Source organism: Myotis davidii, unplaced genomic scaffold (genome assembly GCF_000327345.1).
Source record: "Myotis davidii unplaced genomic scaffold, ASM32734v1 scaffold471, whole genome shotgun sequence".
Lineage (NCBI taxonomy): Eukaryota > Metazoa > Chordata > Mammalia > Chiroptera > Vespertilionidae > Myotis > Myotis davidii.
Window position 1 is genome coordinate 444,533 of NW_006283354.1, and position 15,407 is coordinate 459,939.

General features: G+C 49.6%; 1 protein-coding gene across 1 annotated transcript in view; it reads right to left on the minus strand.

Annotated features, from left to right (window-relative positions):
• TGFBI (transforming growth factor beta induced) overlaps window positions 1-15,406 on the minus strand; it is a gene marked incomplete at its 5' end in the record, with an annotated part of 32,866 nt that extends 17,460 nt beyond the window's left edge. Inside the window, 3 exons of the mRNA XM_006753564.2 lie at window positions 73-137; window positions 9,783-9,881; window positions 15,390-15,406. Coding sequence (XP_006753627.1) covers window positions 73-137; window positions 9,783-9,881; window positions 15,390-15,406 — 181 coding nt within the window. The remainder of the gene's footprint in view (window positions 1-72; window positions 138-9,782; window positions 9,882-15,389) is intronic.
• Window position 15,407: the final 1 nt, after the last annotated feature.

Below are 15,407 nucleotides of genomic sequence, written 5' to 3' on the forward strand. Positions count from 1 at the left end.
ATCCCCCTCCGACCCCCCACTCAGGCTCTGCTACCTCCATCTTCACTAACAGGCAAGGCCTGGCTTAATCACCTGCTGGGCAGCCCTTCTCTCCAGGGACCTTTTCATATCCAGGACAGCACTCATAGCTGATGACTCTGCAAGGAGACACACAAATGCAGTATTAGCAGGGCTTCTCTCCTCCTCACAGGCCAATAGTCCTCTCTCCTGGAAGAATGGCCTCCGCCAACGAGGAAGGGAAATGGCACGTAAACATCCTGCTGGCGGAGGAATTGTTCACTGTCATGTCTGTGCCTTTCATGGGCAAGGAGCTGGTCACTCCTCCTTGGCTTTGCAGAATATTCCCAACGGCACCATCGCTGAAGGAAATCCACCAGCTGGGAATGGTTAGGGGACTGTGGCAGCACATTCAACAGTGGGATTCAGACAACATACCAAGAGCTTATACCTCCATTGTAATTCCTGGGGACCTGGCAGTTCCTGAGGCCGCGGGGAGGAGCAGAAAGAGCCCTGACCTCCCCAGGCAGCCCCGCCTCCTCTCTGGGACTCAGTTTCCTCATCTGTGAAACTATGTGTGTTTCATGTGATGGTCGTTGGATTAACTCTCTCATGGCCTTCTAGTTCTCCATTTAATAACCAAAAGGATATAGTTCTCAGTTTTTACAATCAAACTTTAAAACTTTAAAAATTATAAAAACAAAGCTCCTGTTATCAAGATGCTTTTAAAAATTTTTCAAATTAAAAACCAAGTTATAATCAAGGAAAACATTTATATGGTTTCAAATGGAAAAAATGCAGTGTTCCCCACCCACCCTGATCCCTCGACAATCCCATCAACCTTCCAGGAGGCGAGCAATATTGCCAGTTTGCAAGACTCCTTGTATGTGGAGAAACAAGACTGGCAGTATCCAGTTTTAAATGTTGAAATCATTTGGCAGAGAAACTTAAAACTTTCTAACTCAGTCCAGTTCATCTTGGAATATTTACGTCCTTCCTGAGGTCTGAAACAGAGCTTCAGCTAACCCGGTATTCTGGGGAAGCCCCAAGAATTTCAAATATCATTGCAAGGAAGTCGCTGTTCTAAAAGCCTACACCTGAAAGACTTGCTTCACATCAAATCCCCAAGTGCTGCCTACGGCCACCCCTGCACTGGCAGTGTGGGCGCAGCCCCTCCTGGGCAGCCTGGAACTAGAGGCAAACAGCCATGTCCTGCCCCTCCTTGGGGACAGTAGAGGACTCAGACTGGATTTTCCACAGAACAGCTCACCACTCTCTCAGGGGCTGTTTTAAGACATCAGCAGAAGAGAAGCAGGCAGATCGGAAAGAAAGAGGGCTTGCAGTGGGGGCGGGCGTTTTCAATGAGCCCATACATTCTGCTCTGATTAATCCACTGGAGTCATCTCAGGGAAGCCCTGGTGAGTCATGTTCATCTGTTATCCAAGGTGGTGTTTCAGAGACGGACTGGCTAGGATTCTCGGGCTGCTGGGGAGCTACAGGCATCATTGGCCAGAAATATGACCCCCCACCCCCAAGTCCCCCCTAGGGTACGGCTGAGGGCACAAACCATGCACTTTCTTCTTTGTCCTGTTTTCTCCATCTTCCTGCCTTTCTCCTTCCCTTTTCTCTGGCCCTCCTCCCATCCTGTTCCTTTCTAATCTGTCATCCCTATACTTATAAGGCTCACCAGGCTGGTGGTCTCACAACAGCTTGATCGACCCACAATTTTATCTTTAAAACCTAAAGTAAAATTTGATTAATACTCAACCTCTCAAAGACAGTGTGGTGTAATAGAACAAGTACAAGAATGAGAAGACTTGTTGTGTGATCCATCAGCAACTAGCGAGATGACACCGAAAGTCCATTCTCTCTCAGTCTCAGTTTCCTGACCTATAAAATGGGATGAAGTTAAACTGGATGATCTGTAAGGTTCCTCACAATTTCACATTCGCAATTCTAGTCAATGGGATTATTTCCAGGGGGAAGAGGAACTCTATTTCAAAGAAGGAGAGTGCCAGCTTCTCCCAGCTAACCCTAGGGAGAGCTCCAAGCCTTGAGCCCACAGGACCAGGGGACACCCATGCATGAGATCCCCGGCTTTCTGTGATAAATACCAGGGTTCTCTTCTGGGGTACGGGGTTAGGGCAGGGGTGGGCAAACTTTTTGACTCGAGGGCCACAATGGGTTCTTAAACTGAACCGGAGGGCCGGAACAAAAGCATGGATGGAGTGTGTGTGTGGACTAATACATGTTAACACTGCTGAGGGTTAGGCCAAGTCCCCCAAAGTTTAGTTCCTTCCAAAAGTGCCTGGGTAACATTCTATGAAGTTGGAAAAGCACAACTGGAGAATGAGTCTTCTTCTTAAAGCCTTCCTTATTTCTGGGACCCTTGCACACACTCCTTGCCTTGGAGCCCAGCCACGTTGGCCCTGGTGAGCCATGTGACTCACCAGTGACTCTTCTTCTAGGGTGTTAGCACCTGAGTTCCATCCCAAAAACCACAAGAGAGCTCAACAGCTCAGGTGACTTCATCAGGAATTGACTGAGGACAAAAGAAAACCAACTCCCCAGTGTAAACTGGGTCCTGTGGCCAGTGTGTGTGCGGATGGGGAAAATGGTGAGAACGACAGGAGATACGGGGCTGGGGAGGAGGGGCGGATCTAAGCTGAACAGTCTCAGCGTGCGGAAGGATAGGTGGAATCAGAACGCTGCAAGGACTCTGAGGCACAAAGGGGTTTCCCAAGGTCACAGCTGGGGAGCGGCATCTACGACTCTCCGCAAATTGCATCAAATCCAATTCCTTTCCCATGGCTCTTGACAATGCACATATTTGGGGGAAAGCTGACTGATTTGGAAAGTTTGACACTGAGGGGACACAGGTTTCTCTCCAATGTGGTCAGAGCTAACCCCTGTCATCACTCACTGTGCCCGTCCAGATGGGCCTTTTGTACCCATGTTCCCCAGCAGCCAGGTGTGGGTGGCACACTACCCCCAGTCGGGGCTCAGTCCCCCAGCTGAAGGCTTTTTCCTGGTTCTCTACCAGGAAGCTTTCTCCTAACCCTCTCACCCTGACCTCTCCCTCCCGGCCCTCCTGCTACCCGGTCTGGCATCCAGGCACTTTCTAGGTGAGCAGGTGTCAGCCGTGCCTCTCGGCCTGGGCCTGGCAGCCCTGTGGGTTGAGATCTGCCACAGCTGGCAGTTTCCCTGCTCCCAGCTGCCCCAACCATACCAGCTCTCCTCAGAGCCGGTCTGCTTGGCCCAGAGAAGCAGAGAGCAGCTAGAAACTGAAGACTGAGAAGGACGGTCCATTGAGACAATGTTGACCAAATCTTTCAGGACAAGCAGTCTCTGTTTTCTGCCCTGCAGCGAACACCCATGCTGTGGGGAGATGGGGCTGGGGGCACCCACAGGGGCCTGGGCCTGATGCCATCTCTCTAGGATGAAGGCAGCAAAGGATGGAGACCACGGGGAGCCCCCATCATCTATGTCTTCCTAGTTCATGGGCTTCTCTGTGTAGAGAGGACCAATTTGTTGGTCTTTGAATTGAACCTCATCAGCAAAAGCTGTTCTAATTAAAGGCTCCTCGCTCTCCTTGGTCTGACACAGTACAATAAGTAAAAACCTTAGGTCAGAAAAGGCAGCAGACACTAATTTTTTTGTTCCAGCTTCCCTGGTCAAAAAAACAATTTGAGGAAGAAAGCGAGGGAAGGTGTCTGATTTAAAAGGGCAATTGGGGAGGGTTAAAAAGGTAGTGTCAATCCAAGGTCTAAGAACAGAGATGCTTTGTTAGGGAAGCTCTCCTTCAGCCCCCTCCAAAATGTTTACTATGATTGGATTAAGAAAGAATTATTGGTGTTTCTCTCCCTAAATAATCTTCCAAAAAGTTAATGCAATAAGTTAAAACAATCATTCTCTCCCAAGTATGCCTCATGCCTTTGGCTGTCTGCCGTGCCTGTAAATTCCCTAGAGGTGAACTAGCCCCTGGATGTAGGTGGAGCAAGGAACGGAGCCTGAGAGCCGGTTTCCTGTGACAGAAGGTAAACCATTCAGTGTGTCATGATTTCCAAGAGGAATCGCAGAGCAAACACAGACCAACATTGTCTAGACATCCAACATGCCCTGCAGCCGGGCTGCCTGGAGTGGTGCACTTCGGCACTGCTGGCCTGGGAAACTCAGCTGAGCTTTCTTGAGCCTCCCAGAAGAAAATCAAAATGTTGAGCCCGCTGGTGAAAAAGGGCTTGTTTTAACCTATGGTCCATCCCCAAAGACCTCTCACCACTACTCCATTCACCAGGGTGTAGCTTGGTTAGTGACGAGACTGTCTTCAGAAAATGTAGCTGTTTTCTTGTGGGAATCTGTGTATTTTGTGAGGCCATTCTGGGGGCTCCTGGATGCTGAGCGTGTCTCCTCAGTTCCCATGCCCTTCATCATCTCACCAGGGATGTTGGGGAGGTCCCTTGTAGCAAAGGATCAGAATGATACCAGACTGGGGGTGAGCAACTAGGAGAAGGTTGGTGACTCTGGGCCAGATGGCCTCTGCTGACCCTGAGAAGGCCTTCTCTCTGGGGCCCAAAGTCACAAGTTTTGGGGCTGTAGAGAGAAATCTGGGGCAGTTCACCCAGGCCCTTTAGGGCTGCTCACTCTCAGATCACTGACATTCACCACTAGCCTTCATTCTCCCTGGGGCAGGAAAGTAGAGTAGCAGACCTCCTCACTTACTAGCAGGTGATTTTGAGCAGGCACCTTAGGCTTTCTGAGCCTCAGTCTCTCTATACTGATCTGATAGGGCAATTGCGAGAACTGAGTGAGCTTACATAGGAAAGTCTCTTAACAGAGGCTTGGTATTTACTAAGTGCTCAGTCGTCGAGCTTCTTCTAGAAAAACTCCAGGTTTACACTTTAAAATTGAAGTTAGATTAATAACTTCATTTAAAGTAATGTCCTATATGAAACCACTGACGAAATCACATTGTAATAAATCTCTCATAACACATCTATGTGGCTCAATAGATAGGGCCTGAATTAGTTTCTCATTGTTGCTGTAACAAATTATCATAATTTAAGTAGCTTATAAAAACACAAATTTATTATCTTACAGCTCTGGATGTTAAAGTCAGAAATTGGCCTTATGAGGCTAAAATCAAAGGCTGTATTCCTTCTACAGCAGTGGTTCTCAACCTTCCTAATGCCACGACCCTTTAATACAGTTCCTCATGTTGTGACCCCCAACCATAAAATTATTTTCGTTGCTACTTCATAACTGTAATTTTGCTACCGTTATGAATCATAATGTAAATATCTGATATGCAGGATATATTTTCATTGTTACAAAATGAACATCATTAAAGCATAGTGATTAATCACAAAAACAATATGTAATTATATATGTGTTTTCCGATGGTCTTAGGCGACCCCTGTGAAAGGGTCGTTTGACCCCCAAAGGGGTCGTGACCCAGAGGTTGAGAACCGCTGTTCTAGAGGCTCTAGGGAAGAATCCACTCCTTATCTTTTCCAGCTTCTGGAGGCTGCATTTCTTGGCTTGTGGCCACATCACTCCAACTTCAGTTTGAATTGTCACATGTCCTTCTCTGACTCTGACCCTCCTGCCTCCCTCTTGTAAGGACCCTTACATTGGACTCATCTGAAAATCCTGGATAATCTTCCCGTCTCAAGACCCTTAACTTAATCATATCTACAAAGTTTCTTTTTCCTTGTAAGGGAACATGTTCACAGGTTCAGAGATTAGGACATCTGTAGGGGGTCATTATTCTGCCCACCACAGGGCCATTCCCCAGATGGTACATGGATTCACAAAAATACTCAACAGAACAAAATTCCATGTCAGCTAAGCTGCCTCCTAGGAGTTTGCAGAATGGTATAGGACCTCCAGGAAGCCCTGCCAAACAGAGGTGTTTGGTGTACGACAACCCCTGGTGTTGGGTGTACAACAAATCTCAGCTATTTTGGAGCAGGTTTCCCATGGGTCCCAGCTGGCTGGACATAGAATATGAATTGGGGAAGGAGGTGCTGGTGTGTGTCTGGGGACAGCCTGGCTTCCCTAGATAGCTTCTCACCATCTTTTTCTTTTTCATCATGTGACCAAGGTTGTGGGTTACAGGAAAGGGAGACCAAGGAGGGCTCTTCTTCAACTTCACTGTAATGTCTCTGCCCCACCAGAATGAGAGCTACTGGAAACAGCCCTGCCGGCTGATGAAAGCGCAACCACACACTGGCTGGCTTTGTAAGAGACACATTTCTAAGCTTTAAGGCAGCGCTGAAGAAGTATTAATATTTCAGCCCCTGGGCAAAGCACTGCTTGCTACTAGAGAAAGGGAAGTGTCCTGCCAGCTCATCTTGGCTCTGGAGGAGGGCTTTTGTGCTCGTGAGATGTGTTGCTTGTGAAACAACTTCAAGACTTTTGGAACGGACAGCTGCTGCTCCAACCTGCCAGCTCCCGCTGGCCTCCTGGTGCCACGGTTATGATGTCTGAGCTCCTGCAATGACTAGTACAGTCTCATGATGTCAACTCTGACTTGGCTGCTAACTAGGCCTCCCTCTCGCTGGGGTTTGCACAAAGGAGTCCTGTCGAGAGACAGGGAGGCTTCCTGACCACAATTTCCTGCACCACCGCTCAAGCTGCTGCATGTAAAAGTTTTATGGTTGCCGATCAGACTGGAGCCTAGAATCAGAGTGGGATGCCGCCTCCCTCATAACTCTCTCTGTCTGGTTAGTTATTGTATTACTCTGGTGCTCTTTAGGGTCTGAAATAAAAGCTAACTTAAATTTCCAAGTAATAAAATTCACTCAAGTTACTAAATAGAGGCCCACTGGTAACTGCTTCCTGTAATAAAATCCATATGCTGGCTTGACAAATAGCACCAAAGACTCTGGTTCTTCTCTTTTAGGAAATGCAGAAAAGGTATTGTCTGGGAACAATGCCGTGTCCCCTGAGAGGCGTGCTAAGTGTGGCCAGTGCCCTCCCTCCCTCCACGGAGGTGGCTCCAGGTTCCCTGGGTCTCTGTGTGACACTACCAAGTCTTCACAAACTCCCCTTACCCTCCCCTCCCACCCCTGTGCTTGGTGTCGCTTGTCTGCTTTCAAGTTCAAGTTCTCCTTGGTCCTGGGCCTCTGGGTGACCTGGGCTGTCTCCTTCCCTATAACACTTTACACCCTTTCACCCCAATATACACTTCTTGCTTCAGCCTCCACCCTGGGGTCCTGCTGAGAAAGTTCCCACTGCCCAAATTTGCCCCCCCACTGAGACAGGCCTCTGTCCAACCACCCGCATACTCCCCATTTACCAGTCTGGTCCTCACCCACATCAATGTGCTTAGGGACCCATTTCACCAGGATGACATCAACTCCAGCCAGCACAGCTCTCTCCCTTTCCCTTCCTGACCACCCCTGGCACTAAATTCCTGGGGATCACATGGCAGCTCTGGCCTGGGCCTCGGTCCTGGGCACACCAGGGAACGGTGAGGCTGATCTTTCTCAGCTCTCTTGGGAACAACAGAGATATTTCAATTGCTTCCCCTGTCCCTCCCTGGGTTCTCTGGACCTCTCCCAACTCAGCTCCACCTTCCTGACGAGCACATAGTGTTCCAGGAAGGGACCCTCTTGCCCCAGATCATCAAGTTTTATATCAACTCATGTTGTTCTATCCCCATTCCCTCTTTTGAAGCTGCCTGGAGCAATGGCCACACTGAAAAGTTGAAAGTGCATATTGTCCCGTCTGGTTTTGTAGGGCCAGGCTGATGGCTGGGCCTGGCACTGGGCTCTGCTTGACTCCACTGTATACCTTGTTTTCTGCACCCACACCCTACCCACCTATTCCCTTTCCCAGCACCTGGGATGCCCTGCCCTCACTGCTGTGAGGTAACTGCACCATCACATGGCCACACTCAAAGCCTAACCTGCCCAGAGAGGGAGATTGGGTCACCAGGACACTGGCCAGCACACCACTGTGCCGCCTGTGCCTGTCCTGGCACACAGATGGAGAAGGACGCAGGTACACGGGCCAGGACGCCAAGGCAACTCACCATCAACAGCAGTGTCAGCCTGGGAACTGCCGGGGAACATTATCAGTCTTCTCTTAACTGTTCAGGCAAATGCCTCAGCACAGGGCCCCCTGAAATACCAGGGCCGATGCCGCCCTGCTGCCAGCTTGATATCACATTCCCATTTTTAGGGAAACTGGTACTGACACAAAGGTAGAGCTCTTTGAAACCCAGACTCTGACATGCAGAAGAGCTGTTTGCTTGGTACAGATGCTCTGGCCACCTTCCAAGAAGCAATTATATGGGGCTTGGCTTGGAGTTGAGTAATTAACTGTTTATTTAAGCAGATAAGTATGCACATGGGAAAAATCAGAGTACTAAAGGTTTTCTTTTTTTTTTTTTTAAACTTGAGCACCATGAAAGGATGTGTGGTCCATAATTTGCATAATCTCTTTTGTCCATAGCTGAAGAATTATCCCTGGGTGTTTGCTCACTGAACCCCAAAGGTGTGTTTTTGTAGCTTACTCAACCCTCAGCTTTGAAGCTGGGCTTGGTCAGGTGGGAGCCCGCTATCCCGGACCTGCCCTTGACAGGCTGCCGGGGAGCTGATGGCTTCTCCCCAGCTCTGCCGTGGTCCCTAACACCCTTGATTCATACTAGGATGGACTAACATAATAAGGATCACAGTTGGGATATTCATTTCCATTTTAAAGGAAGAGCATTTTCCCTTCCTTCAGTTGGTTATGAAACTGAAGGAGATATCTGCTCAAAGCAATGTCACAAACAATACTTTTAAAAAAAACCACTATGGGAAGGTGTTCAAGAGAGCAGCTTAGAGTCTCATAGTCCTTCTCTTATGCAGATAAGAGGAGGGTCAGGCCCCCCAAGTGGCTCAGGAGGTTTCACACAGCACATCTTCCTGTCTGCAGGAGAGAGCCAGCTTTGAGATCTGTTGACAGTTGGCGCCAACACAGATTAGGTTTCCACGAAATTCTGTTAGAACATGCACGCCGCCCCGTTCCTGCCAGGCAGCAGGTGGCCGGGTGCATGCGCCTCCCTGCATGCTGACAGAGGCACCAACAAGCCCCGCTGTAACCACATGGGTCCACACCCCACTGGCACTCTCACTTCTGTTTGTGTGGCCTAGATTTGCAAGTTCTAAGGGTAATAAGAATAGCAGGGAGCCTCTCACATGCATTATTCCATTCATCCTCCTGTAATCCATAAGGTCTTCCTATTGTTATTTCCATTTCACAGATGAGGTAACTGAGGGCTCCAAAGTAAAGCAACTTGCCTAGGGAAGGCGGCAAAGCTAGGGTTTGAATTAGGGAGTCTGAGCCTATATTCTTAAAGTGCTACGCTGACTCATAATTTCACATTTCTAGGCTCTTTAAGTCTTTCTGGGGTGTTTACCTCAGAGCAGGAGTGGTACATGAATCCGCCACAGGCTGGCGGCTTCTCCATAACGATAATGTTTGTATCATCGAGTGAGGATTAAAAAACTCACACGCACACACATACATGCTTCTTGTAATCTCAGATCAGCCCTGAAAAATGTAACCAAGTCTTGTCAGGAGCCTTAAAAATGCAGAACAAAACTGGCCAGCTTACTAAAACCGCCACTCCCAAGCACACAGCTCCCTGACACGTTTGCACACGCATCTTCCAGGCTCCCGAGGCAGCCTGCCCTTTCAGAAGGCTGGCCCAGGTCTGAGGGGACCTGCAGCTGGCGGACACAAAGCCCAGCCTCCTTGGTGGCTGGTGGTCTTGGGAGGTTACAGATACTCACGTTGATTTGCCACAGATTTTCCTCTGGTACCACTGCTTGCAGTTGGTGAAGTACTTTTTGTTGGTGCCGATGAGCTTCTGCACAGCACACACGTTGGGGCTGCAAAGAAAGCAGCAGCGTTAGCAAGACGGTCAGCGTGTCCACCCTGCCTCCATGTCCTTCCCACCCCGTGGGCCCTCCTGGCTCATGTGAACATCCCAGATGTGGAGCAGATACAGTCATTTCAGTCTTGGTACCGGACGGTGGCTTGGGGCAGACGTTGAGCCTCCTGACCTAGATTTCCGTCAGCTTCCTAGAAGTTTCCCTCCAAATTAAAAATTGCCATAGTGTATCATGCATATACATAACTTCCTCGTGTAAGTATCTTTCTTTGACAGGACATTTGGAAAATGGAAGTAAAAGCATCTTAAATGTTTTCAGATGGCACGTTACCAATTGAGATAAGTAGCTAAGTAAAAGCTGTGTGCTTGCTAAGTAAATAAAGCAATTTCCTGAGAGGCCCCCAGCCTTTCTCTGCATCTCCACCCACACTGACCTGTGCTGTCACCTGTCATCCCAGTGCACCGGGCGCCCTGGTCCGGGGCCCTGTGCCTCCCAGGCAGCTCCACACACATACTCTGCGTCCCTAGGCCAGCTGCCTGGTTCCCAAACGCAACCTAGCCAAGTGCCACCCTGGAAACTAGAGGGCACAGCTGGCTGCTGTCAGGACCTTGGCAAGAGACGCTCCCCCACAGAACTCTGTCATTCATACGTGGGCCCCAGCTCCAGTCTCACTTCCCCCAGAAAGCCTTCTGCCCGCGTCCCAGGTGACACTCTTCTACCGCTGACCTGGGACACAGCCCTTGTTTGACCCTGGGCACCAAGCAGAACCCTATAACTGAGCAGCCTGTGTGTGTCTCCTCTCTTCAACTACCTTCCAAAGAACCTTGAGGGCAGGAGCTCTGCCTCATTCTTTCTTTTATGGTCTAGATCAGTGGTTCTCAGCCTTCTGGCCCTTTAAATACAGTTCCTCATGTTGTGACCCAACCATAAAATTATTTTCGTTGCTACTTCATAACTGTAATGTTGCTACTGTTATGAATCATAATGTAAATATCTGTTATGCAGGATATCAGATATTGTGTCTTAGGCGACCCCTGTGAATTCGACCGCCAAAGGGGTCGTGACCCACAGGTTGAGAACCGCTGGTCTAGATGGAGCCTAGGGCCAGGCCAGGGTGAAAGAGCAGCTTGGAATGAACTTGAATGAACAGAATGAAAATACAGTGGAACCTTGTTTCTTGAACTTAATTTGTTCCGGAAGGTTGTTTGTGAAGCGATTTGTTCAAAAACAGAATTATTTTTTCCCATCAGAAATAATGTAAATGGAATTAATCCGTTCCAGACCTTCAAATGATTCCCTGTTTTAACCTTTCTTATAGACATGTTGAATGTACTGTTTAATTTATTGAACCATCCCCTACTAGCCTTAAAGGAATTTTTCTGCCTCAGAAATGCTATAACTGATTTCATTTATCCAAGCAACAAGTTTTTCTACCTATTCCATTGCCTGTGATTGTCGTTTTGTGAGCACTTTCACACGCTTAGCAACATTAGCACTCCTGATGGCCTCTTTATGTTTTAAAATTGTGCTAATCATCCATTTCACCAGCAACAAAAGCATTCTCTCCTTTGTTTGTGCCAGAGAGACACTTTTTGTCATGCTGATGTATCAGCAATGAAAGGGCTATCAGGGGAAAACTGAAGTTTTGGTGGACAACAGAGGCATTTTTTGTCTGTGAACAACTTGGTGGAGAACAGAATTGTTCAAGATGGGAAACATCCAAGAACCAGGTTTGACTGTGCTGCTCCCAGGGCCATCCAGTTCAGAAGGATCGCCGGAAACTCTGAGGAAAAGTCATGAGCAAATGGGGTTCTGCTGAGAAGCCTTCTTTCCCAGAGCAATGGGGTTCTGGTTTTGTGTATTTTATTCTAGCATCTCAAGTCCTGACCCAAACCATGCGCAGGCCATGTGGTAGCAGGGCCTGCATGAGGCTCCTGGGCAAAGAGGTGGATGTGGTGACCACTGGGAGGGGGTCTTCCTGCGCTGGAGGCAGGCAGTTCATCTGGCTGAATCACAAGTCAGAGGAAAGCCAAGCAAAGAGGCTGCGGGCCTTCCCATAACCTCTGTGCCCACAGAAGGTCGGGTATCATTCTTTCAGATCAATTCCCCTGTTACTTTAAAATGCAATCGATAGGCGTCATTGGACGCGCACGGTATTTTTTAGGAAGGCATTGCTGAGAACATGGTCAGTTCTCAGATACCCACTGCTGGCTATTGGGCCACAGAGCAGGCTGGCCCTTTATTTCTCCACCCAGGTGGCTGTCACCTCTTGTCCAGGTTGTGGTTCAGGACGCAAAGGTGAGTAAGCCAAGGTGAAAGGTGACTCAGCACAGTGAATGTTACTGAGTCGCTGTAAGAACCTGAGGGCCAGAGAAGGTAAGGCTGGAGAGGAAACCACAGGCTTGCAGCGAGGAGAGCCCATGTCCCCTTAGGCCTAGCTGTTTTGGCCCAATGCCCTCAGCTCCCAGAGGATTCTAACAAGAAGCCACCTTGCTTCTGCTTGCTGTCTAGGACTCACAGGTTACAGCATTCTCCAAACAACCCCTGGAGAGTTCCTGCTGGCCACACTCCAGCGCTAGGTTTACGAACTCAGAAGTTCTTCTATCTGACCAAGCAGGAAACAATTACTGTCGAATTCCCAGCAACTTTCTGTAGGCGTTTGGCAAATCTTCACTGAGTCTCCTGTGGATGTGGCTCTAACATTCCTCTGAGTGAGTTCCCACCGCTGCTGCCTTCTGAGACAGGAGCAGAGGCTGGGGGTTGCTGTGACACCACCCTCCGCCCACCTCAGGGTGAGAGGGGTGGGCTGTGCACATAGGAAATTGATGCTGAAATTTACCCAAAATGGGCAAGCCATCTCTGGACCTTCAGCCTCAGGTACAGCAGCTCTGCTGTGTTCAACTTGGACTTGAAAATCCAGTGCTCCAGGAAATTCAGTCCAGTTTTGGTTGGTGATATTTGGAAGTATGATTGCATTTTTTACTTCCCTTTCAGTAATTTTTCCTTCCCTATAGCAATACAGACACAGCTGGGAGTAAAGAGACCACGTCATAGTCACTGCTCTCCCAACAGCTTTCTGAGTTTGGACTAAGTCATTCCACCTCCCTAAGCTGCAGTTTCTCCATCTGCAAAATGGGCACACGAACAGCAGGTGTGATTTTGGTGATGGGTAACACAGGGCAGTACACCAGCAAGGCACCCTCGTTATTTTTTTCTTTCACATCTTGGAGCGCACTGCAGCTCCTTAAGGCAGCAGAGATTTCTTCCCTTTTCACCAGTGTTCACTTTGAATAAAGGTTATCCATTTTACACAGGCAAACAGCCCTGTGGTATTTCCAGGGACAGTTAGGGCAGAGCAAAGGCAATGTGCCTGCAAGCATTTTGTCACAGTACCTGCCTGTGCATCCAGACTTTACTGGGGGCGGGGGTGTTCATGTGCCTTCTTAGACCATTCTGCCCAGCACAGACTACAGGCCTTTCCAACTGCACGGCAAGAAGCTAATCAAGAGGATTAGCTTGGCCCTGGCTGGGTGGCTTAGTTAGTTGGAGCACTGTCCCATACACTGAAAGGTGGCGGGTACGATTCCCAGTCACGGCACATACCCAAGTTGTGGGTTCAGTCCCCATCACAGCATATGTGGGAGGCAACCTGATCAATCAATGTTTCTCTCTCCCCCGCCACCTCCCTCCTCTTCCCTCCCTTTCATTCTCTCTAAAAATCAATGGGGAAAAAAAATCCTGGATGAGAATTAACCAAAAACAACAACAAACCAAACCAAACCAAACAAACAACCCCAGAATCAGCCTGCAGGGGTACTGGGGGTGGGGAGGTGAAGAGGAAGTTCCTCTAATATCTGAAATTCATAATAAAGAGCATTTGCATTGACAAATACCCTGTTTTCTGGCTGGTTAGTGTCTCTTCTGTACTCTGAAGGGAAGGTTTGCTATGCAGATGGTTCTTGGTGGAGTTCTATCAACACCTTTGGGGAAGTTTCGCTGTGCTGTGCACAGACACCATTCTAGGTGACAGTGCCCCAGGGCCTATTATAGGGGCCTTCTCCTTAGTGGCTAAGACACAGAGGAACACAAACCTCCCAGGCAGATTCCATAGCACCCTTCATTGGCAAGGAAGGCAGAGGGACAAAGGTGAGCTGGGCAGAGACAATGAAAATGCCAGTTGCTCACATTTTGACTTTTATGGCTTACATCCCCCTCATCTTTCTGACCTGCCCCCTCATCCTTTTGTCCCAGCCTAAGTGAAAGGTGCTTCTGCCTCTTCCAGAAGGACCCCAGGCCACTCTGGTGCTCTCCTCTTTCTGCGAGGGTATTGCGCCCGGCCTGGCTTGATTTCACTCAGCAGACAGGCTCACTCCCAGCAGCCTCCCTCCCTGCAGCCCCGGGCGCCTGAAAGGCCAAGTAAGTGCCTAGGGCCACAGGCAGAGGTAACCAGGAAGCGACACCCAGCCCAGAGCAGCCCTGGGTGGGAGCCAAGGCTTTGCAAAAGCCCGCTGAAGTCAACTCTAATCTCCCCCAGCAGTGCGTTTTGATCTGACTACAGATACCCCCGGCACTTCACATGGTGGTCTGGTCACTACCTGGGTGCAGATGGCTGGACCCAGAGCCATTTGGGCCACTACACAATGACTCTAGCCACACATAGTTTTGCCTAGCTGTGAAAAAGGAGTTGGTGCAGCCAGGCAGGCTGGAAGGTGTGGCAAAGCCCCGCAGTGTGTGAGCTGGATGGCCTCGTTTGGGAATATTGCCCACCTCGGCCTGGGTTTGCCAAGGCCTTTACCGGGTCAGACCCTCTACCCTCTTAAAACAGTGTCTTCTTATGCTAGCTGTGCCCCTAAGGAACATGTGCAATGACAATGTCCCAAATTTGCAAACTTGGCTATTATTTAAAGAGAGATTCCAACCTGGCTCTAGTGTACACTGCAGGACCATGGGAAGGGGTGGCCCCCTCTGGACTCAGTTTCCCCATCTGTACAATGTGTGTCAGGCCATGGAATTCTCCTGCTCACCTCGCAGGCAAGGAGATGCCATACTGCCTCTACTGCCCTGGCTGTGCCCAGAGAGCGCTGTCAGATGCCACGTGAGCAGGAACCTGGGGGGCGTGGATGCTACCAGCCAGCGTGGCCCCAGTGTCACCTGTGGAGGTGCTGGCCAAGGTCCCGACTGGACGGGGATAAGTGTACTGTTGGGTACACGCTTTGCCCTGGCCAACTTCCCACGATGATTCTGGGCACAGCTGCCAACCCCGCTTTTCTCCTGTTCGCTGGGAGCAGAAGCTAAAAGCCGGGTTGGGGCGTCTCATGCTCTTGCCTGAGTCTGGGGTCGCTGGTCAGCTCTTCCACCCGCTTCCTCGGCTGGGCTTTCCCTCTACGGCCCCCTCCCTCTCCCCACTTCACGCAGGGCTGGTCCCTCAGAGGGAGCGCCCCACGCGAATGGCTTTGTCCCCGCGTCCCCAGCCCGTCCTGCCACCCCAGCGGGCGGCCGGCTTACCCGTGCTGCCGGCCCCCC